Consider the following 25,047-nt stretch of genomic DNA (forward strand, 5'->3'; position numbering starts at 1 on the left):
GATCCAAATATTAGAAAGCATCTTTTCTGACCATAAAGCCATAAAAGTAGGAATCAATAACAGAAAAAGCAAGGAAAAAAAAAATCAAATACATGAAAACTGAACAACACCTTGCTCAAAAACTGCTGGGTTATATAAAATGTATTCTTATCTACTCTAATCTTGTTTCTGTTTCCTAGTTTGTCTTTATGATCCTCTAACTATGAGTTGGGATGTATTCTATGGGAGCAGGTTTGGTTTTTTGTGTTTAGTTAGAAACCCATTACTGTTGACTTGATTTTGTCTATAGCACCCCTATAGCACAGAGTGGAACTACCGCCATAGGGTTTCTAAGGCTGTAAATGTTTTCAGAAGCAGACTGCCACATCTTCCTCCTGCAGAACAGCTGGTAGGTTTGAACTGCAAACCTTCCGATTAGCAGCTGAGTACTTTAACCACTGCATCACCAGGGCTCCTTGGTTTTAGCTCACTGGAAAAATATTAAAGGCCTGGGAAGTTGTCACTGCCACCATTGTATTTTCACAGGATTACAGCCATAATCATCAGACTGTTCTCCTTGCATCTAAAGTCTTCCCAGGCCATAAGACCTGTCAAATGAAACTCTAATTGATATCATCTTAAACAAAAAAGGAAATTATTTCATTGACGGATCACTACCTTTTTGGTCATCAGATTCCTAATCTTGTATCAGGTATTTTCTTCCATAATCTGGAACCTCACTGTGTCTTAACCTGCCTGCCCTTCCGGGTACTGACACTCAATTCTCAACCAAACCAGACCCTCGCTTCTCCAAAAGACACTCAGCTTTTTTCATGCCCTTCAAGACCCAGCTCAAAAACATTTCAGCTACACAGATTGCTTCCCTCAAGGAATTCCTATACTTATCTGTAACATCTAATTACATATTGTCTTGGATGGTTCTCTTTGATATAAGAATGTCATCTCTCCTCTGTACCAGTTTAAAGACTGAGTCCAAAATTAGCAGAGGATTTATTTTATGCTGCTTTCCTCTGCCCTGGAGTCCCCCACCCCCACCCCAAAAAAAAACCCATTTCCATTGAGTCAGTTCTGACTCACAGTGACCCTGTAGGAGAGAATAGAACCACCCCATAGGGTTTCCAGGCAGTGGCTGGATTCGCACTGCAGACCTTTCAGTTAGCAGCAAAGCTCTTAACCACTGCACCACCAGGGATCCCCGGAGTCCCTAGGTGGTGCAAATGATTAACATGCTTTACTGTTAATTGTCACTCAGTTGCTGGAGAAGGACATCATGCTTGATAAAAGTAGAGGGTCATCGAAAAATAGGAGGATCCTCCACAAGATGGATTGACACAGTGGCTGCAGCAATGGGGTCAAGCATAACGATTGTGAAGACGGCGCAGGACCAGGCAGTGTTTCATTCTGTTGTACATATGGTTGCTATGAGCTGGAACTGACTCAACGGTACCTAACAACAACTCTTAACCAATAGAGTGGAGGTTCAAGTCCACCCAGGGGTGCCTTGGAAGAAAAGCTAGGTGATGTACTTCCAAAAAATCAGCAAACTTTGCATCACAGTTCTGCTCTGACACGTGTGGAGTCTCCATGAGTCAGAGTCTACGCAACAGAAACTGGAATTTTTTTTGTTCTGCCCCAGAGCACCTAGCATAATGCTTGGTACGGCAATACTTAGTAAATGCTTACTGATTTAAATATTTAGAAAAGTTTCTTTTTTATTTTTCTAACTCTCAGAAACTTACTTCATGTTTTGAGGGGCTTGTTTTATTGCCTGTACCTGATTTTGAATGACTACTTAATATTCTTTCATTATTTTCTGTGACATACAGTAACTCCAAGATGAAGCAACTAAAATTAAAGGCAGGTTTTTCTTTTGTTTAAGCAGAATTTTGAAATTTGATTGTCTTGATGTAGTGATGATTCATCTCTTTTGACGGAGCTTTTGGAATGACAGAAGACTGCTCCCCACCTCCCCAGCCTTGCAAATAGCCACCTGCGTGTTAAAGTAACAATTTTTGCTCATAGGTAGTTCTTTTATCACCTGAATTTCCCCCTAGGGCAAGAGAAACGAGTAGCAAACTTTTAACACTGATTTTCAAGGGGTCCTTTAAGAAGTCTGCAAATCTGAAAGGTTAGTTTTCCATAAAGATTTCTTCAGGCACCTATGAGATTATACAGTTATTGATGTTCAGACTAGGTTTTGAAGCATCATCATCACTGCCCCCTTTCTGCAAATAAAGATTTTTTTTCTTATTAAATTAAATGCTCATACTTAGCTGTGAAGGTAAAGGTCACAGTAAACAACCACACTTCACACAGCTTTAGCCCTTTGCAGTTGTCATACTGTTTTTGCATAGATAATAGGTTCTGGGTGACACTATGTTGACTTTAAACTAGGTCTCAACTTTATTATGACAGAAGTATTTGACTGAAAAATTCATGTTACAATAGGGGCATCTATTTGGGTGCGTTAGAAGTAGTCATTTTAACTGTCCATGAATATATTTTAATTGTTTGTGAACTTCACTCTGAAAATGCAGAGCTGCCAATACCAAAAAAATAACTAAATGTAACTTTGCATTTTGTATTCATGTGCTCTCTTACTTCATAAACCATTTCACTTTTTATCCATCAAAATATAATTCTTTAATAAACACAATAGAATGCCTTGTTGGTAAGGAATTTTTTAAATTCCAAAATACCAATATAAATGTTTCACTGTGTAATTCAAATTATGACATTTTCAACTATGAGTTGCAAGGAGAGGTCCTATTAGTAAGACCTGCCAGTATTCACTTCTGTAAAACAAGAAAGTTGGTCCATTTTCAACTATGAGTTGCAAGGAGAGGTCCTATTAGTAAGACCTGCCAGTATTCACTTCTGTAAAACAAGAAAGTTGGTCGAGAGTACCGTTTATTCAGTGTCACTCTGAATACATTGCCAGCTGTGGTACAGGCTGCAAAATAGGACAGGCTCAGCAAAGAGGCAGGGAAGAAGGGCACCTGTATTCAAAATTCCTTTCAGAAGGCCATGAGCAGTATCTACGGCCTAAATAGCTGTCTTTTTCCATGTTCTCTGAAGCCTCTTATGAAGAACATGCACAAAGAACTTCCCTTTCTGAGGAAGGCATTGCAGCCTTCTTCAGTGGCTGACGCAGGCCAGGATTTATGAGAATGCTCTAGGTGCCTGAACGTTGCTATGTCAGAATAAATAAATAAATAAAAGCTCTTCCAGTGTTGAGTAGTTTCTCCATTGATGTTGTTATAGAATCATGCTTGTGTTGATGGTAAAATGCAAATGCAGAAATCTGAGTTGAATCTTAGTTAAGCCTGTAAAAAGAGCTGAAGCCTAAATTGGAGAGGTGACAGCCCCTGATTTCATATCCATATTAAATATGCTTTGTCACAAGAGAGAAACAAAACAGTGTTCAAAAATATAACTGACTTTATTAGCCAGATGATATTTGACCTCTCAAAAAGAGTACCAATTTTGATCCTCAAGATGGTGGTGTCTTAGAATTTTGTTGTTAATTGCTGTGGGGCTTTATCACATTGTGGAGTATTGATGGTGAGTATTTTTCAGCATCTTAATATATAGGAAACTCTGCTTTGGCGTTGAGAGTTCTAGGTGAGAGACCATGTCTGAAAAACTGAAATAGAACATATTTAACTGCTTGCCCAGAATTCTTTGAATTCCATGAAGTATGTTTTTATAATCTTCCTACATGGTAGCAGAAATAGAATGTACTGGTTTGAAATTCTAACTGTAGAGTTTATTCCACTATCCGTATGCCTTTATTTACTTGAATATTGACATTTTGTTGAGAGTGGGCAAACGTTTTACCATTATTTGTACTAGTGTATCATTTGGGTCTCTTATTACAGTAAGCGAGTTGGGCTGTGAGGAGAGTGTGGGAAAATTGGAAAATATGTTAACCTTTAGGTTCACTTTTTTGTTCTATAACAGTAGTTCTCAAAATGTAGGCCCTAATTGAGGTCCCCAAGACCACAATAGACAAAAGGTAGAAACAACCAAAATGTCTATTAACAGATGAACGGATAAGTAACATGTGGTATAATATTACAATGGAATGTTATTCAGCCATAAAAAGAAATGAAGTTCTGATACATATTACAAGCTGGATGGGCCTCAGAAAATTTATACTGAGTGAAATAAACTGCAAAAAAACAAATATTGTATGATCCCACTTATATGAAGTATCTAGAATAAGCAAATACATAGAGACAGAAAGTAGATTAATAATTACCAGGGCCTGAGGGGAGGAAGAAATGGAGAATGATTGTTTAATGGGTACACAGTTTCTGTTTGGGGTGATGAAAATGTTTTGGAAATAGGTAGTGTTGATGGTTGCACAACATTGTGAATATAATTAATGCCACTGAACCATACACTTAAAATGGTTAAAATGGCAAATTTCATGTTTTATATATTTTGCCACAATAAAATTTCTTTAAAGTCAACAGCAAATGTTTTATTTCACCAATGCCTAATAAAAATTTTGTTTTTCTTTTTTAAAAAAAAAAGAGCCGGACAGTACTGGGCAAGTGGAAAGCATTCCTGAGTTAGTTCTGCGCTTAGTATTGTTTGCTGGAGAAGATGGTGTGGGAGAATTTAAAATTCTATTGACCAGATAGGCTAATAAGCACTTGCATGCACACACATGTACACACCATAATATTTGTAGAGCTGCTCAGCAGTGTATTTAGGGGAATGGAGAAGAGGGAGTAGAGAAGCATTTTATGAGTAAAATAGATAGCTATCAGCAGCAAGTTCTGGCCCACCTTGAAAGCCCTTTTCTCGTGAATTCCTAATTCCATCTAAATGATGGTGTCAGAGATCATGCAGTGAGTTAGGATGAGAACTTCTAACTGGAAGATTAACACTTAGATTTTGTAACAAGCTTTGTAAATGGTTTCCTTTGGAAGTTTCATTTGGAGAAATGAGAGGGCTATTATCTGTGCTGAAGATTTCCTGTAAACTTAGATTCCTGCTCATTATATCTTTATGTATCCTTGTTTTTAATCGTTGGTGCTTTTCAAATTCAATCATGTAGACAGATTAGGTGTGTCCTTTCTGATTAAAACAATTCATGTATTGCAGGTGTAGAGGAAATTGGAAGATAGGGTTTTCTTCTGTGAAGAAATGACTTATTGTGCATTCTGATCTGTTCCTGATACTTATTTGTTATTAATTCTTTACTATTTTAAATCTCTACATGTATGTCTAAGGCTTTTAAGGAAGGAAAATTTTACCGCTGAAGAAGTGTAGGTTCTTTGAATATTTTTTAAAAGTAAGTTTTCATTCTTGACATGCTACATCAAGAGGCAGTGTGGAGTTTATTTCATATCTTCATTGCATAGTTTTTTTTTTTCTCCTAATTTAAGAAGTCCCATCAAGAAACTCTTGATAAGATATTCTGAATCCCTAGAGAAGGGGAATAATTGTAGCTCTTGAATCTGTTGTCTGATATCACCTTTAGAACTGTAAGCCTGGAAAAGTGAGATGCTGCAAAGGTAAACAGTGTACAGATCATGATAGAGTGGAATTGACAAGCTGGTTAAAAAAGGATGATACATTTCTAATTAGCCCACAGAGCCTTTAGTTGGAAATTAATTAGATACTGTTATGTAAATGTCATGTTAATTAAGCAAGAATATTGAAGTGTTATAAATCTGCAAAAGGCATGGCTATTTTTGTGTATTAATGATTTGCAGTTACCGTGAAAGGGCTGATAGTAGAATATTTATTTGATTATTAAGCTTCTGGCAATTTTTAGCTGACTGACTTCCTGACAATCCATTTTTCCTAATTGATGTTGTAACATGGTGTAACTGTAGCCAATAAGGGCTACTGGAACCAGGAGCCAAAAATAACCAGTCATCACAGCTGTTTTAACAAAATCTTTCCGAGTAGATTGTTGATCTCTATTTGCAAGGTTAAGAAGAAATACTATTTTTCTGTATTTACCCAGCTTTAGGTTTTGAATGCCTAAGATGATTGCTAGCATAAATGCAGCTATCCGCCAGACCAGTGTTCTTTACTTTCTCCTTGAGTCATAGACTGTAGCCAGCCTGTGGGATTCACATGGGTAGCCGGGGTTTTTTGACATGCTCAGTAACTGTGTAACTGTACCAGTTGCCATTGAGTCTACTCTGACTTATGGTGATCCCATGTGTGTCGGAGTAGAACTGTTCCATAGGGTTTTCAATGCCTGATTTTTCAGAAGGCCTTTCTTTCAAGGCGCCGCTGGGTGGACTCAAACCCCCAATCTTTTGGTTAACAGTCGAGTGTGTTAACCATTTGCACCACCCATGAACTTCAGTATAAACCTCCCCCGAAAAAGACAAAAAAAAAAAAAAAAGCCAAACCTGTTAACCTGTTGCAGTCGAGTCAGTTCTGACTCATAGGACACAGTAGAACTGCCTCATAGGGTTTCCAAAGAGGTGCTGGTGGATTCAAACTGCCGACCTTTTGGTTAGCAGCTATGCTTTTAACCACTGTGCCACCAGGCCTCTTCAGTATAGGCGGCTGAAAAAGAATATGTAAGAATTCTGCTACTGTGGCTTAAAATGTGAGTGTTGATAGTTAATGGGATACCTTTAGTTAGTCCTTCTGATTTGTTGGTTTGTATGTTAGTATGCAGGTTTGACCCCCATCTTCAACTTTGCTGGGCTGAAATTAGTACTGTTTTCCCTGGAAAATCCACTTTGCTATCGCAAAGCTATAAAGATTTCTACTTGTTGGGAGTACAGCTGAAGAATTTCGTTTCATGGCTTTCATGTGGAATTCCAAATGCGATCCATAGGGCTGCATTATGTACGACACCTTTAATACAAGAATAGAAACGTTCCTAAAAGAAAAGGTAACATATTCAGACTTCATCTAGCCACAAAGCACAAGCTTCCACAAGCCTTATTTGTTTGCAAATTCCAAACTCTAAATTGTTGAAACTTCACATTATTTCTGGAAAAAGTCCTCTGAATATAATATCTAATGCAAGATGAATGTCTGTTATTCAGTATCTCCAGATAATGAAGAAATGTGAAAAAAATTTCAGCTATTTGCTTTAGCAAAAGAAAAGGGGGGTGGTGGGAGGCAAGCAGAAAGCACTCAAAATAATTGACTAAAAATTAGTTCAGGTTTGGTAATTTTGATATCATCTGGCTCAGAATCCCCAGAGGGCCTGTCACATTGAGCAAGGAACTTTAAATATGATTTTTTTTTATATTAAAAAACCCAAAACTGTTGTTCCAAACTCAGTTGCTACTAATGTAGACTGAAGTGTAATGGTTTGAGTTGTTCTGTGCTTAGAAACATTTATTTTCCACAGATTGATCCCACCAAACGTACACGTGTGTACGTATATGTGTGTACGCACACAGGCATGCGTGCATGCACGCGCGCACACACGCTACATTAATCTGTAGAGCCTATGATTATGAAGAAATTCCCTCACCTCACTCTTCAGTTATTAGTTCTTACTCTGTTTACTCTCCTACTTGGAAAGAAGAGGAAGAAAGGCCAAAATAGGAGCAGAGTTTGCAATGATGTATGGAGTCATATGCCATAGCCCCTCCCTCAGTTCCCACTGTGGCATTAGAAAGCTCAGAAAAGCCAACTCCATTCCTTTGAATGGAGCAAATGTTCTGACTTTGATTCCTTACCATCAGCTCTCAAAATTATTTTGTTTGCGATGACTACATGAGATCTGTTTTTTATTTCTATTGTAGTGGACAAAAACCTTCAAAGATTTCCCTTTAGCGTCCCTTAATTTCCTGCATTCGTTTTAGCAGAGTTGATTTGGAATTGATTATGTAAAGGTAGATACCGTAATCTCCTGTGACTACTCCCTTTTTTTTGAGAGTATAGGAGTTTTGGGTGATGGCACAATTAGTGTAGAGTATATTTGCTGTGCTCCCATGCTTCTGTTCTGGATTTTAAAGTGTTTCATAGGTTATAGTTTGCCAGACCAAACTTTATTCCAAGCTCTCTGTTTATAATATTGCCTAATTATCAAAGCTGGAATATATTGTCACTGCCAGTTACTCTTGCTGTCAAATTTGTCTTGGCTCAACTGTGGTTCCATTTGTATATTACTATAATGTAGTGAACACATTGGATTGGGTTGTTTAATAAGCTCTCTGGAGGACACTTTCATGATGATGCATGTTGCGATATGCTAGGTAGCCTTAAAGTTATTGGCGTATTTGCCAAAACCTACAGAAATTCATTTGCTAGGAGTTGAAAAAAGAATAAACTCTCAACGTACTGATGAGATAAAGATTCTTATTTAATAGTCATCTTGGACATTTGCAAACATGGGACTGTTAATTCATGAGTCTTAGCCAAAATTCTTTAGGATTTTTTACTTGACTGTTTCTCCCTTCTCTTAAAATTTTGCTGAATGAATTATTTTATGTCCTTTAAAAAAATATTTGGGTAGTTAAACCGTTATTGACTCTTATGCTCTGTGCATTTCACTGTGTTATGGGTACTCAGCGATCCTGGCAATCTTTTCAGAGATTGGAACTAACTGATCTGTTAATACTTACATTGTGCTCAGGTGGTTTAAAAATGTGCATTAATCTCTTATGCCTTACCCCATCCTGTTGCATCAAAATTTCCGGCGATGCTCCCCTGAACTTCCTGGGTGCTGGAAATGTTCTACTATTTGATCTGATGGCATTTACAAGTGTGTATATATGTTAAAACCCCTCCAGTGTACATTTAAAATGTGTGCACTTCATTCTAGTACTTCAGTCTATTTACTTATGTCATACCTCAGTTAAAAAAAAAGTTTTAAAAAACGTGCATTATTTTCCTGTTTAAATCAAGCAGCTTGAAGTGGCTACTTAATGAGCATCATTAAGTACCCACTGTCCATATAGCCATGACCCAAGAGTAGATAACAATGTGAGTCTTGACCCCTGGGAACATAAAATCTGGTGGAGGAGAAGGTGATAATGATACATAATATAAAGCTTTATAGTTTATGAAGTCTTTTTGTATAGATGATCTCATCAACCCAGTGGCTTGTGGGCATTTTTATTATCTCCATTTTTTGGTTAAAGAAACTGAAAATCACTTAATCCAGAATTATTCAGCAAGTAGGGACCGATAGCAGGACTTAAATTGAGTCTTCTATAAACCCCGTATTTTCCAAGAAAGAAGGATGCGTAAATTTTTTTTTAAGTATCTATCTGTCTGTCTGTCTGTTTAATCTATCTATAACATGGAAGCAGAAGCTACATGATTTTATGGAGCTGTAGAAGCCAGTGCTCAGAGGGTTCTGGAGACTGTAGAGCCTGTGTTACGTTTTCCTGCAGCTCCTTATCTACTTTCATATTGCCTGTTTCCATGTCACAGTTGCCTATTTGGACCTCTAGAACTTTAGTAGGTTAAGCTTTCTATGGTGAATGTGACATTTGTAGAACAATTTTCAATTGAAATGCCCTGCTCTTCTGACCTGGCTTTTCTAAATTCTCCAGTTTATTCTTGCCTTCAAATTCTTGGGAAGCATTTCCAGGTAATGCTGGCCAGTGATGAACTTCCTTCTTCCTGCTTGCAGTTAGCATTTATTACCTATACTGTATGGTTTGGTACTTGATCATTTTCCATCCAGCTCTTTATTGCTGTCATTTATTATTCACTATTTATGTACATAAATTTTCTCTTCCTAAGATTGTAAACTCCCTGAGTGTAGACTGACAGCCATGGCACATAGTATTTGCTAAGTGCTCTTTGAAGTTAACAATGCACTTACTTGGTTTCTCTTCCTTTTTTTTTTTTTTCCCCTTCCCCTCTGTCTTTTTACACCCACTGAGGATTGCTGCAGAGCCCTGGTGGTGCAGTGATAAAGAGCTCGACTGCTAACCAAAAGGTCAGCAGTTCAAATCCACCAGCCGCTCCTTGGAAACCTTGTGGGGCAGTTCTACTATGTCCTGTAGGGTCGCTGTGAGTCTCATTCAACTCGACGGCAACAGGTTTTGAGCATTGCTGCTGTTATGGCTTTGGCATGGAAAGAGTGGCCTAATGGTGAATTTCATAACTGGGATCTTTAGGCCCCTAAACCCATGGATCTCAGAGAGAGAAACTCTAGAAACGGATCTCAGAGCTCTTTCCATCTTTCCTTCCTTTTCAGTGTGTAACTTCAGTGGGAGGTGAATGATAGTTGCCATAGGTAATATACAACCACACCAAGTAATCATGTTCCCCCATTGTTAATCATAATTATCTGGGGAGCCTTTTTAAAATACATGTATAATATTTGCTGGTGTGTTCTGCTTCTTTCTGACCATCACCAATGCCTGTTCCAGGGCACGTTGAGAACCACTGGTCTGAGTATTTATACAGTAACTTCGTATTTCAGAGAGTAGAGCATGGTTGGGGGTGTGTGGGAGTTTGTGTCAATATCAGCATCAGGATTTGTTAGTGACTAATTCTGCAGAGTGCAATTATTGCTTTTCAAGCCTTCATCACTAAATAATTTATATGTCTTGCATACTCTTGAATTACAGCTATGCGCCAGATCCCTGGGCCCACCAAAATTCCATAAAGGCCCTCTTCATATCATACTTCTTATAATTAAACTAGATATTTTTTCTCGGTCAGCAATGCTCTCCTTACATATTAAAATGATCTTTATTTCTTCTGTCAAGCAGTTTGTTGTTCCTTAAGGAATTCCTCCCTTTAAATGAAGCTAGTTTTGCAATAAATTCAAAGATAGAGTGACCACTGAAGTCAGCCTAAGAGGTAGCAGTTCTTTTATTTCTCTGTGGAAGAACTTAGCTCCCCAGACTTAGGGTGATTTCCTCTCACCTGGATCTGAACTCTAGTGAAAATTTTAACCTTTAACTTCCTAACATTATGTGAGACTCTCAGTTATTTTTTCTGAAAAGCATGTTATAACATAGAAAGACTATGGATCAGTAGACTAAATTACTGAATTAAAATTAGGTCCTTATAATTAACCCCACCACCTTTCTTACTACCTTTCCTCATGGATATTTGCAGGTTGACCTCTTTTTAGGTTCCTGTGTGTCCCAGTAGCAAGTGCGGGCATGTAGAAGCTATGTCCTGACTGATGTGCCTGCCTTTCTGCTTCTAGGTGGGCCATGCACAGACACAGCTCATGTCTCGTTAATCACACCAACCAAAAGATCCTGTGGTACAGGTATGTACATCATTTTTATTTGAATTCATTTTTACCTGAATTTTTCACAGAAATTAGAAACTGGTTCTAATTTGGTGTCCTTGCCAGGGTACTTATTGTCTGATTTTTTCTCTCAGTTGTGAAGTAATGTAGTAGATGCTTAGTATTGAGAGTGAAGTGTGAGCCGAGGTCATAGTGGTGTTCTTGGGGGTCAGATTGAGTGAGTTAAATGCGGGCAGGTGGAACTGAGAGGGTGGGCATCAAAATTGCCTACTTCCTAATGTCTGAACAATATTAGTAAGTTAGGAAATGTACAAAAAATGCAGATCATTCCTCAGTTTCTGGCATGTGACTAATTTGTCTAAGTCTTGGACCTATGGGGAAAAAAAAGACCAAAAAAGAAAAAAAACATAACTATTTAAATAATGGAGACTGGAGGGCCAAAGATGCTGTAGTACTGATAGTATTTTAACCTGACTATTAAACAGTGTCTTGGAAACCCTGGTGGTGCAGTGGTTAAAAGTTCAACTGCTAACCAAAAGGTCAGCAGTTCAAATCCACCAGGTGCTCCTTGGAAACCCTATGGGGCAGTTCTCCTCTGTCCTGTAGGGTCACTATGAGTTGGAATCGGCTCGACAGCAACGGGTTTGGTTTTTTTTTTTATTATAGTGTCCTAGTAGTTTTAGAAAATCATTTTCTCTCGTTTGTGTAAAAGTTATGTTTAAATCATTCTTTTCAAATGCATGAAGTCCCAAAAACATCTTGGTGCATCTGTGACATTTTTATTAAACATGAAGTCATGAATCTTGTAGCTCTCTAAAGAGCAGTCATAATGCCCATTGCTCCCTTAGCCTATAGCTTAATTTATTTTTAAACATTATTTGCCTTTTCTAATAATGCTGCCTGCTATTTAAAATATCTCAAGGATTATATTTGGAAGAGTCAAAATAATTATATTGTTTTTCTAAAGGTCACAGTCAAAGTATTTTTATAACTTAAAAAATCTTTTTAACTCCCCAGCAGAAATAGCATGAACTATTTCCGTGTACAGACTTACACTGAAACCTTAGCCCCTTTAGATGCTTTTATTTTGATGTTAAACCTCAAACAGGCCTGTCTGTACTGTTTCAGAGTAATGTCCAGGCACTCCACTCTCAGGAACTTAATTTTATTCTTCTTTTCCAAACGATCAGGCAGGGGTGTATGAGGTAGTCCTGGCATGCTGTTGTCCCTCCCCCTGCCCAGTACCTAACCTCATCTGGGTAGTTCCTGACTGAGATAGAAGAGAACTGTGCCCTGGAGTGAGACTGACCGCCCTGATTAGCCAGTGGGCAGTTGGACAGCCAGCTGCCTACCTACTCCAGCCAGTAGCTTGAAAACATTCAGAGCTCTTTGATTTCAGGTCCAGCACTTTATATGAACAGTGTAGTCTTTCTTCTTTCCTTCCTATCTTGGCCCTCAGGGCAGGGTTCTCTTGTTAGCACTATCACTGTGTTCAGGTAGCAGTCAAGGAGTGAGCCTCTAACAGATAAGGTCATCCTGAGAGGTTTGGGAAAGGGAACTGTGTGCTCCCCTTAGGCACTGTAACTAGCAGGAGCCTCTCCAAAGTGTCATGTACTTGTGTTCTTCATCTTCCTAAACAGATCTGTTTCCTCCTTTCTGCTCCCATACTACTTTGTCTATCTAAAAATAACAGTTATATTTATTGAATGCTTACTACATTTCCAGGCACCATACAATATGTTTTATATACATGCTTGCTTAGTCTTCAGGACAGTTTTGCAAGATAGTTATTCCTCTTTTACAGAGGGGAAAAAAATCTGGCGCTCAGAAAGTTAAGTTTGATTCCTGAGGTGGTATACTAGTAAATAATGGAGCAAAGATTTGAGCACACATCTTTCAGATACTAAAGCCTGTGTTCTCTTCCACTACATCATGTTATTGCTTACAACATTTTACTGTAATTTTTTCTATTCCTAATCAGACAATGGAAAAGCCTATCATTGAATGAAATACAGAGAAAGAGAAACACAGATTTGGAAACGTAGCATGTCGTAAAGTTGTTGTTGGAAACGTAGCATGTAGTGAAGTTGTTGTTAGGTACCATCGAGTTGTTTCTGACTCATAGTGACCCTATGTACAACAGAATGAAATACTACCCGGTCCCGTGCCATCCTCACAATTGTGCGTTGTTTGAGCCCATTGTGGCAGCCACTGCGTCAATCCATTTCGTTGAGGGTCTTCCTCTTTTTCTCAGACCCTCTACTTTACCAAGCATAATGTCTCACCATCCTTGCTTCTAAGGAGCATTCTGACTGTACTTCTTCCAAGACAGATTTGTTTGTTCTTCTGGCAGTCCATGGTGTATTCAGCATTCTTCACCAACACCATAATTCAAAGGCATCAATTCTTCTTCGGTCTTCCTTATTCATTGTCTAGCTTTCACATGCATATGAAGTGATTGAAAACACTATGGCTTGGGTCAGGCACACCTCAGTCCTCAAAGTGACATCTTTGCTTTTTAACACTTTAAAGAGATCTTCTGCAGCAGATTTGCCCAGTGCAATATGTTATTTGATTTCTTGACTGCTGCTTCCACGGGTGTTGATTGTGGATTCAGTAACATAGTGAAGTAGTTTTTAAAATAGAGATTCTAGAATCAGGTCTGGTTTTAGATCTTAGCTTAGCCACTTAAACAATATGTGATTTTAAACAAATAACATCTCAAAATTTGTTCTTCATCCATAAAATGGAATGAAAAAATCTATTTCATACGTTTAAGAAAAATAATATGCATGAATCTCACATAGTTGTTGTGTCACTGAGTCAATTCCGACTCATAGGGACCCTATATTACAGAGTAAAACTGCCCCTATAGGGTTTCCTAGGCGGTAATTGCAGGGTCTTTCTCCCTCAGAGCCACTTGTGGATTTGAACTGCCAATCTTTTGATTAGCAGCCGAGCGCTTAACCATTCTGCCACCAGTAGACTCTCAATAAATGTTTGCCGTTAGTTGCTTTTGAGTCTCTGATTCGTGGCAACCTTATGTATAACTGGCTGAAATGTTTCCTGGTCCTGTGCCATCTTCATAATCGTTGGAAATCGCTGGTATGTTTGAGTGCATTGTTGCGGCTGTTGTGTTAATCCATCTCATTGAGGGTTTCCCTTGTTCTCGCTGACCCTGTATTTTACCAACCATGATGTCCTTTTCTAGCAATTGGTCCTTCCTGATGATGTGTCCAAAGTAAGTCAAAGTCTTGCCTATCCCCACTTCTAAGGAGCATTCTGGTTGTATTTTTCCTGAGACTGATTTGTTGGTTCTTCTGGTAGTCCGTGGTACATTCAGTATTCTCTGCCAACACCACAATTCAAACGCATCAATTTTTCTGTCTATTTCATTGTCCGGCATTCACATGTATATGAGGCGATTAAAAAGACTATGGCTTGGGTCATATGCATCTTAGTCATCAAAGTGACATCTTTGCTTTGAAAAACTTTTAAAAGAGGCTTTTTTGCAGCAGATTTGCCCAGTGTGGTACATCGTTTGATTTCTTGGCTGCTGCTTCCATGGACGTTGATTATGGGCCCAGGTAGAATGAAATCATTGACCGCTTCGGTATTTTCTCCATTTATCACAGCATGTTCATGTTCAGGCGTAATCCATACTAAAATATATAGTCTTTGATCTTTTTACTATTACAATTATATTATTAAAGGTTATGTTTATACAGTGAGCATCCATTAAATGGTATCAATAAATACATCAGTAGGAATCTTGTTGTTAGTTGCCCTCGAGTTGATTCTGACTCGACCCCATGTTTTACAGAATAGAACCGCTCCATGAGGTTTTCTTGGCTGTAATCTTAACAGAAGCAGATCACCAGGCCTATCTTCTGTGGTACTGCTGGCTGGGTTCGAACCACCAACCGTTAAGTTAGGAGTTGTGCACAAACCGTTTGCACCACATAGGAATTTTACAGGGATTTTAGGGGCAAGAAAGAGTAAATTAGAAATATTGGAACTCATTGCCATACCCAATTTTGTACACTGATTTTGTAGTGATCACATCTTCTAGTGCATATCAGTATTCTGGTAGGAACTGAAGGTAATATTTTTAGGTCTTTGCATGTGAAACGATAAGAGAGACATTGATGTTTTGTCACACATGCCCAGGCCTTCATTTAGGTGAATATATACCTCTTAACTAGAAAAAGATTGAGAATTCTTAGCTTGGAAAGAAATTAATGCGCTGTGCAGGTCAGCTCGTAAAAAGCCTGAAGGAAAGCTGAGATTTCTCAGGGTGGGCATTAAAGGTCATGAAGTTTAGCCTGTTGTACTTCTCAAAAAATCTCTTCTATGCCACCTTAGGTTGCTTGGGCTAGCCAGTAGGCCTCAGCTTTAAATATTGGCTCTGACCCTGCGGAACAGGGCTTCCTGATTTTCAGAGGTAAATCTATGATTTACTTTTGCTTTGAGAACTATACATTGACTGTCTACATCTCCATCTTTCTCTCTGCTTTGGAATCAGCAGATTGCCTAGATGGTGTAGATTTTGAGCATTTTTCTTATGAATCATCACCAATTATTATTGTTACATTACTGATGTGTTCCTTGCAGCCTTTATGTCTAGGTTCTTCAAGAGTAGGACTCCTGCCTCTAACATGTGCTCTGTGGGCCCTCCGACCTGAGGCCTCAGTAACAATAGCTCTCTGGTGGATCTCCCAGAACCCAGGACTTCCAGCTAGGTAATCAGTAAATATTTATCTTACAATAGTGTCATTTCTTAGGAGCCTTAGAGTGAGACCCTCTGAATTAGATTTTACCAAGCCCCTCCCAGCCAATCTATCAATGCAAGGTTGGACCTAAAGCAACCTTGAGTTTTAATAATTACGTATGTTGGAAAAAGAATAGGCTGGATTAAAGTGGTTCTTTAAGACAGTGGTCTCTGTAGAAGGGCACAAAATGTATAGTCTATGAGGTATGAGAAGAAAGTATTAAAGGCTCTTTATCTCACTTTTTTAAAATTTCTAATTTGAAGATTTATTTTGTAATATACAATACATATTTGTTCATATAGTTTATAAATAACAAATACAGTAAAACCCACGAATGCCAGAACCTGTGTAAGGCAGAAACCTGTTAGAGAAGGAAAACGCAAACGTTTTCCACTGAAAGGAGTGATAGAAAAGTGGTAAGACTACACCCTGTCAAAGGCGGAAAACTTATGAGACCTGGAAAAACAAGGCAGTCCCATGAGTTCCTGCTCTCACAGGTTTCATTGCGCACTTATATTAAAGGTACATGGCCACATTTTTTATAGATAGGAGTGTGCAGCCAGAGAATGTTAGTGACCTCTTCTCCAGTAACCAAGTTCTTTTCTTTTGAGTACTTTGAAAATTAGAGCTAAGGATTAGCATTAGAGCCAATACTCACCTGTTGGCTGTCAAGTTGATTCCAACTCACAGCAACCTTGTAGGACAGAGTAGAACTGCCTCATAGGATTTCCAGTGGGGTCGCTATGAGTCAGAATTGACTTGACGGCAATGGCAATGAGTTTTTTTTTTTGTTGTTGTTGTTGAATCTTTATGGAAGCAGATAGCCAAGTCTTTCCCAAGGAAGTGCTGGATGGGTTCGAACCGCTGACCTTTCAGTTAGCAGCCTAGTGCTTTAACCACTGCACGACCAGGGCTCCTAGAACCATTATTACGTGGTTTAATAAATAAAATCCTGAATGTAAGCCTGGGTGGTTGATTAATCACTTTCCAGTTGTATTTCCGGTGAGTACTGTTTTTGATCAGGTAGAGGGTATTGTAATTTAGAGAGGTGCTCAGCATTGTAGACTCGTTTGATCTGCAACCATCAAAATGAGAGTGGAAACTCTTTTTAAGAAATTGCTTTTTGATAACTGTGAGTCTAAAAAGCAGAATTGCAAAAAGTAGCTGTAGTGGCAAATGCAAGATCAGTTTGTATTTGGGAACTAGGTGGGAAAGACTTCTTTAGATGTTGGCCTTTAGCCACACAAAAATATTAACAAACTCAGTGTAATCTTTAGATAGAAAAAGATATCAGCACTGTGATCATTTTGGTATTTAAGGAAGAGAAAAATTAAGTGAAGGTATGATTGGTTGTCCTCCTCCAGCCCCCTACTTCCACTCCCCACCCTCCCCCTTTATAGGAATCTGAGATGTCTATAGTCAGCAAAGAGTTGAAAAGTGCTGCGAAGTCCCAGGTTGCTTTTGGTTAGAATGTGATAGTTAAAGCATATCACACTTTCATATTACTAGAGAGAGCTTATATTTCTTCAAAGACCTCAGAATGTTTTGCACGTGTTCCTTTTAATTCTCACAGATTCCTGCCAAGAACAAGTATACTGTGAAGGAAAAAGTTAATACCTTGGCAACAAACCACCAGAAGATTACCTTTTGTCTTTCATTTTTTCTAAATATCTAGTTAGTTATACCTTAAGCCAATCGGAGCTGTAGTCATCTCCTTGAGACAATTTTGTTATTAGGAAGATATTTGGATATTTAGGTGGGTTTTTGGATGTCTTCATGAGGTCGTGTTTTTGTGTTTAAAAAGTCTTGTGGAAAAGTTTGTTGCCTTTTCTCAAGATTTCTTATTTAAAGACATGTTATATGACCCTTTGTCAAAAGATTTATTTACAGAGTTACAGCGGAAGAAAATGTATTTTGTATTTCCTTTATTGGAGTTGCTTGTTGATGAACCTTAAAATTAGTTGTTTAAGCTGTAGTGGACAGGTAGAATCATGATCTCTCTCCAGCAACATCCTTTTTTAATTTTTTTTATTTTATTGTTGTACTTTCAATAAAAGTTTACAATTCAAGTTAGTTTCTCATACAAAAATTTATACATACGTTGTTACGTGACCCTAGTTACTCTCCCTGTACTGTGACAGCACACTCCTCCTTTCCACCCCTGATTTCCCATTAGCTCCTGACCCTCTCTGCCTTCTCATCTCACCTCTGGACAGATGCTGCCCATTTAGTCTCATGTATCTACTTGAGCTAAGATGCACTCTCTTCATGAGTATCACTTTATGTCTAATAGCCCAGTCTAATCTTTGTCTGAAGAGTTGGCCTCGGGAATGGTTTTAGTTCTGGGTTGACAGAGAGTCCGGGGACCATGTCTTCAGGGGTTCCTCTAGTCTCAGTCAGACCATTAAGTCTGGTCTTTTTACTAGACTTTGAGTTCTGCACCCCACTTTTCTCCTGCTCCACTGGGGACTCTCTGTTGTGTTCCCTATCAAGGCAGTTGGTGGTGGTAGCTGGGCACCATCTAGTTCTTCTGGTCTCAGGCTGATTCAGTCTCTGGTTTATGTGACCCTTTCTGTCTCTTGGGCTAATGCTTTCCATGTGTCTTTGGTGTTGTTCATTCTCCTTTACTCTCCTTTACTTGGGTGGGGACCAATTGATGCATCTTAGATGGCTGCTCACTAGCATTTAAGACCTCAGACACCACTCATCAGAGTAGGATGCAGAACATTTTCTTAATAAACTTTGTTATGCCAGTTGACCTAGATGTACTGTGAAACCATGGTCCCCAGACTCCTGCCCCAGCTACTCTGTCCCTTGAAGTGTTTGGTTGTATTCAGGAAACTTCTTAGCTTTGGTTTAGTCCAGTTGTGCTGACTTCCCTGTAGTGTGTGCTGTCCTTCCCTTCACCTAAGATAATTCTTGTCTACTATCTAGTTAGTGAGTAACCATCTCCTTCCCTCCCCGCCCACGTAACCATCAAAGAATGTTTTCTTCTGTGTGTAAACCTTTTCTTGAGTTCTTATAATAGTGATCTTATACCATATTTGTCCTTTTGCGACTGACTAAATTCACTCAGCATAATGCCTTACAGATTACTCCATGTTATGTTTCATGGATTCATCTTTATGGTTGCGTAGTATTCCGTTGTGTGAATATACCATAATTTGTTTATCCATTTGTCTGTTGATAGGCATTTAGATTGTTTCCATCTTTTTGCTACCGTGAACAGTGCTGCAGTAAACATAGGTGCACATGTATCTATTTGTGTGACGGCTCTTCATTCTCTAGGATATATTCCAAGGAGCGGGATTGCTGGATAATATGGTACTTCTATTTCTAGCTTTTTAAGGAAGCGCCAAATCGATTTCCAAAGTGGTTGTACCATTTTACATTCCCACCAGCAGTGTATAAGTGTTCCAGTCTCTCCACAGCCTCTCCAACATTTATTATTTTGTATTTTTTGGATTAATACTAGCCTTGTTGGGATGAGGTGGTATCTCATTATAGTTTTGATTTGCACTTCTCTAATGGCTAATGATCGTAAGTATTTCTTCATGTGTCTGTTAGCTACCTGAATGTCTTCTTTGGAGAAGTGCCTGTTCATATCCTTTGCCCAATTTTTAATTGGGTTATTTGTCTTTTTGTTGTTGAGGTTTTGCAGTATCTTGTAGATTTTAGAGATTAGACGCTGATCGGATTTGTTGTAGCCAAAAAGTTTTTTCCCAGTCTGTAGGTTATCTTTTTACTCTTTTGGTGGAGTCTTTTGATGAGCATAAGTGTTTGATTTTTAGGAGCTCCCATAGAATTTTTGCAAGACCAATGACTTCTCATTGCAAATACCTTTTTTCACCAACATAAACGGCAACTATACACATGGACCTTGCCAGATGGAACACACAGGAATCAAATCGACTACATCTGTGGAAAGAGACGATGGAAGAGCCTCAGTGTCATCATTCAGAACAAGGCCAGGGGCTGACTGTGGAACAGACCATCAGTTGCTCATATACAAGTTCAAGTTGAAACTGAAGAAAATCAGAAAATTAGAACAAGTCCACTAGAGCCAAAGTCCGACCTTGAGTATATCCCACTTGAATTTAGAGACCATCTCAAGAATAGATTTGACGTGTTGAACACCAGTGACCGAAGACCAGACGAGTTGTGGAATGACATCAAGGATGTCATACATGAAGAAAGCAAGAGGTCATTAAAAAGACAGGAAAGAAAGAAAAGACCAAAATGGATGTCAGAAGAGACTCTGAAACTTGCTCTTGAACACTGAGTAGCTAAAGCAAAAGGAAGAAATGATGAAGTAAAAGAACTGAACAGAAGATTTCAAAGGGCAGCTTGAGAAGACAGAGTAAAGTATTTTAATGACATGTGCAAAGAGCTAGAGATAGAAAACCAAAAGGGAAGAACACGCTCAGCATTCCTCAAGCTGAAAGAACTGAAGAAAAAATTCAAGCCTGGAGTTGCAATAGTGAAGGATTCTATGGGGAAAATATTAAAGGATGCAGGAAGCATCAAAAGAAGATGGAAGGAATACACAGAGTCATTATACCAAAAAGAATTGGTCGACGTTCAACCATTTCCAGAGGTAGCATATGCGCAGGAACCAATGGTACTGAAGGAAGAAGTCCAAGGTGCACTGAAGGCATTGACGTAAAACAAGGCTTCAGCAGTTGACGGAATATCAATTGAAGTGTTTCAGCAAATGGATGCAGCGCTGGAAGTGCTCATTCGTCTATGCCAAGAAATTCAGAAGACAGCTACCTGGCCAACCGACTGGAAGAAATCCATACTTACGTCTATTCCCAAGAAAGGTGATCCAACCAAATGCGGAAATTATTGAACAATATCATTAATATCACACACAAGTAAAATTTTGCTAAAGATCATTCAAAAGCGGCTACAGCAGTATGTCGACAGGGAACTGCTAGAAATTCAGGCCGGATTCAGAAGAGGACATGGAACCAGGGTTATCAATGCTGATGTCAGATGGATTCTAGCTGAAAGCAGAGAATACCAGAAAGATGTTTACCTGTGTTTTATTGATGCAAAAGGCATCCGATTGTGTGGCTCATAACAAACTATGGATAACATTGGAAAGAATGGAAATTCCAGAAAACTTAATGTGATGGATTACATTGATTGTTTTTCTAGTGTTAAACCATCCCTGCATACCTGGTATAAATCCCACTTGGTCATGGTGAGTTATTTTTTTTGATATGTTGCCGAATTCTGTTGCGTAGAATTTTGTTGGATTTTTGCATCAGTGTTCATGAGGGATATTGGTCTGTAATTTTCTTTTTTTGTCTTTACCTGGTTTTGGTATCAGGGTTATGTCCAGCAGCATCCTTGAACTGACAAACCCAAGGACCCTGCACCTTTAGGCCTGCTGTTCTAGTTGTGGAGTGCGGGAGAGGCAGCATCCTAGTGGGGGCATTCACCAGCTGTTAGTTCTTAGCTCTGCCTTAAATATGTCAAGGAACAGACTTTTTAAAATAGGAAAAAAAATTACTCCTCCCCTAGAGTGCAGTACTCTTAATGAAGCTTTGTGTTTTAATTTTGTAGTCCTTTTATTTCTGAAGTTAAAATAAGAAAAAAATCATAGGCAAGTTCATAGACTTGACATACTGTCAACAGACTTTTGCTTCAGTATATCTATATTCTTGATGACCAAGACACGCCATGATCTTTTCTGTTGCCTGATATGCATGTGCAAGGTGGGCAGTGAAAAAGAAAGAATTGATACATTTGAACTGTGGTATTGGTGAAGAATACTGAATGTACTGGGGACTGCTAGGAGAACGAACAAATTAGTGTCAGAAAAAATACAACTAGAATGGTCCTTAGAGACGAGGACTACGAGACTTCAGCTTGCTTACTTTGGGCACATAATTGGGAAAGACCAATTACTAGAAAAGGACATCATGGTTGGTAATGTAGAAGGTCAGTTAAAAGGAGAGAAACCCTCTATGAGATAGACTGACACAGTAGCCGAAACGGTGCACTCAAACATAGCAACGATTGTGAAGTGACGCAGGACAGAGCAACACTTCCTTCTGTTACACATAAGGTGAAAGAGCCCTGGTGGCACGGTGGGTAAAGCACTCAGCTGTTGACCAAAAGGTCTGCAGTTTGAACCTACCAGCCACTCTGAGGGAGAAAGGTGTGGCAGTCTGCTTCCATAAAGGTTTACAGCCTTGGAAACCCTACAGGGTGGTTCTACTCTGTCCTGTAGGGTTGCTGTGAGTCAGAATCAACTTGACGGCAGTGGGTTTGGTTTGGTTTTGGTATGCATAAGGAGCCCTGGTGGCGCAGTGTTAAGAGATTGGCTGCTAACCAAAAGGTCGACAGTTAAAATCCACCAGCCGCTCCTTCAAACCCTATAGGGCAGTTCTGCTCTGTCCTGTAGGGTTGCTGTGAGTCAGAATCAACTCGACAGCAACAGGTTTGGTTTCGGTTTGGTATACATAAGGTCACCATGAGTCAGAGCTGACTTAATAGCGCCTGACGACAACAATGCGTCTATATTCACGTGTACTCTTCTTCCAGCACAAGTGTGTTGGTTAGATGGCTAGATGATATTCTCTCTGATAGACTTGAAAAATGGTGATTAAAAAATGCTATGTGTATGTAAAAAATGTAATTATAATTAGTAGAGTAGCAAGTAAAATAACCATTTGTGAGGCCACAAGGGAGCTGTAGTATTGCCTGAGATAAAAGCAGATGGGACTAGAAACTGTCCCATTAAAAATCAAGGCAATTTTTTCCAGTCTTAAGAAGCATATGAATTCAGTTTAACTGTATATTCCATGTCTGCTTTTTTTCCTTATTTAAAAAAAAAAAAAAAAGGAGAAAGCACGTGTTTATCCTCTTGGGTCACCTATTTTCCTTGCAGTGTGATAAACAGTGACATGAACTAGAATAGCCTTGTATTGTTCATTGTTTCCTTCTTTTCCCCCAAAACCTTTTCTTGACTCACTTCTCTTGGGCAGCCTGATCCTGATATTATTGTCTGTTCTTACACAGACAAGAGAAGAAACCCCTTTCACCTGGCAGTTAAGAGAAGATTGATGCGCTAAACACTTTCTACATCAGTGGTCAGAAGCCAGTTAAAGGGAAACGTTTCATTGTCGTTATGTTACTAAGAGGTTTATATAAGATCTTTTAAATTGATTCAGAAGCTAAAGGGTGGTGGTGGTAAAGCAGAGGTGGCCCTGTAAATCTTAGAAATACCTACAGTAGAGTCAGTATTCATGGAAACATTTCAGCAGGCACATTCAATTCTGCAGAGTTGAGTCAGTGACTACACACTGTATTGGTCAACATTACACACTGTAAGTGAATCTTCTAAGAGGATTTCACTTTTTCCTCTGCTCTGTGGAGCTTTGGGTGTAAGTTCAGCTGTGTTAATTTGGTTCTTTTTTTTTTTTTTTCTCTCTCTCTCTCTCCTCTTTCTTTCTTTTTGGTCCTTCAGGTGTAGCTTTTCCCTCAGGACTGCAGTATCAGCATTTGAGACAGAAAATTAGAAATTTGATCTACTTATGTAATATGCAAGTTTCCATCAGGAGAATATTAGGGAAGATATAAACCTTTCATTTTTATTAGCATTTAATGTAACCATTGAAGAAAGATCAAAACAGTTAATCTGTCATGGCAAGGAAAAAAGTATTAAAAAAAAGTTTTACCTTGTGCACTCATCATCCTGGGTCCTGAAGGAGTTCATTTGATTCCTGGGACGGGGGACAAAGTGAATACCAAATATTTGGCAAGATTGCAAAAATTTTTCTAATCTAAAAGGTACCATCTTGCCATGCTTTACAACAGAAAAAGCAGTTCTTACCTCAGGTTATTGTGGTATGCCATAGTGTCTGTTGACTGATAGTATGTGGCTTTTGGCCATTGAGTGGATGACTGGGGAAGGGAAATAACCTGTAAATGCTTTCTCTTGTTTTTCTTTTTTTTTTCCTGTTTAAAATTGTCATCAGTCTGCCTCAGCTGTTGCTTATGTTAAAGAATAGAGTGAGAGGACCAAGCTATATATTATTATATGATTTATAAATAATAGCAGGTGAGGTTAAAAGTACTTCATACAAAGTAGACGTTTCAGGTAAGGTCAGGGAAAGTTTGTTTTTTAATTGTACCCCTAAATGAGAGGTCCCATTGCCACCAATGGCTGTGTTTGTGCTGCAGGCCAGGTAGGTGCATAACAAGTCAGAAGCTTGTTTCAAAGGCCTTATTTGGGTTTTACCCATGAGAAGCAGAGGTTCCCCTCTGAGAAAAGACTGATGTAAGTGAATGTCAAGCCAGGGTGCCAGTCCTGTCAAGAGGAATTTTGGCACTTGTAAGATGAAAAACACACTCCAGTATAAAAAGGAAAGGGAAGCTCAGTGTGGCTTGTTCACTGTTTTGTGTATGTATATGTGTGTGTGTGAAGCCTAGGCTTTGGTGTTGAACTGCCCATGGACCACGAGCTTTGTGGATCCTTGATTGCAGTTTCAACTGGTTTTTCACCTTTATGGTCATTTATTTTATCACAGCTTTGCACTCTTTACCAAGGGGACGAGCCCTGAACTTCCATTAATTAGCTCTTCTATTGCTCTACTGGAGCAAAATGCCTGAGCCAACACTATTTAAAAAGATTATCAAGGGAATTTAATACTCTCTCCTCCTTTGAAACTTTTGGGTGTATTTTTCTCTTTTTTGGTGGGTTGGGGCGGGGAGATAATCTTTCAGGTGCTGCTCTATAGCATGCGTGTGCCTGTTAGAGGACAGTGTGTTAGAAATGTAGCATTTCCAAAGCAGCCCTTACCAGAAGGAATGTGATAGAACAACTACAAAGCTGCAGTGTAAATCATCTGAGCCTCACAATGATACTGCCCATTAAGGAGACTTTTTTTTTTTTTCCCCTACTCAGTTCCTGGCTGTACTAATAGAGCAGCGCATCAAGCAAGGCTGTAAATAAAAGTTATTACCTAATAGGTGGGTGCTGAAGTGGAACGGACGGAGCTGAGGCATGGAGGCCTTATTACTGCTCATCAGCAGTTATAAACAGGATAAAGTGTCTGGGACTTGCGCTGATGCAGCGAGGGCTAA

At 38.9% G+C, this 25,047-nt stretch overlaps 1 protein-coding gene across 3 annotated transcripts in view; it reads left to right on the forward strand.

The window, feature by feature from the left end:
* ZFAND3 (zinc finger AN1-type containing 3) overlaps positions 1–25,047 on the forward strand; it is a 387,749-nt gene that overhangs the window by 285,276 nt on the left and 77,426 nt on the right. For all 3 annotated transcript variants that reach the window (XM_004379422.2, XM_023734151.1, XM_023734150.1), the window contains one exon: positions 11,126–11,191. In XM_004379422.2, the coding sequence (XP_004379479.1) occupies positions 11,126–11,191 (66 nt within the window). The remainder of the gene's footprint in view (positions 1–11,125; positions 11,192–25,047) is intronic.

The sequence above is a fragment of the Trichechus manatus genome, unplaced genomic scaffold (assembly GCF_000243295.1).
Source record: "Trichechus manatus latirostris isolate Lorelei unplaced genomic scaffold, TriManLat1.0 scaffold00065, whole genome shotgun sequence".
NCBI lineage: Eukaryota > Metazoa > Chordata > Mammalia > Sirenia > Trichechidae > Trichechus > Trichechus manatus.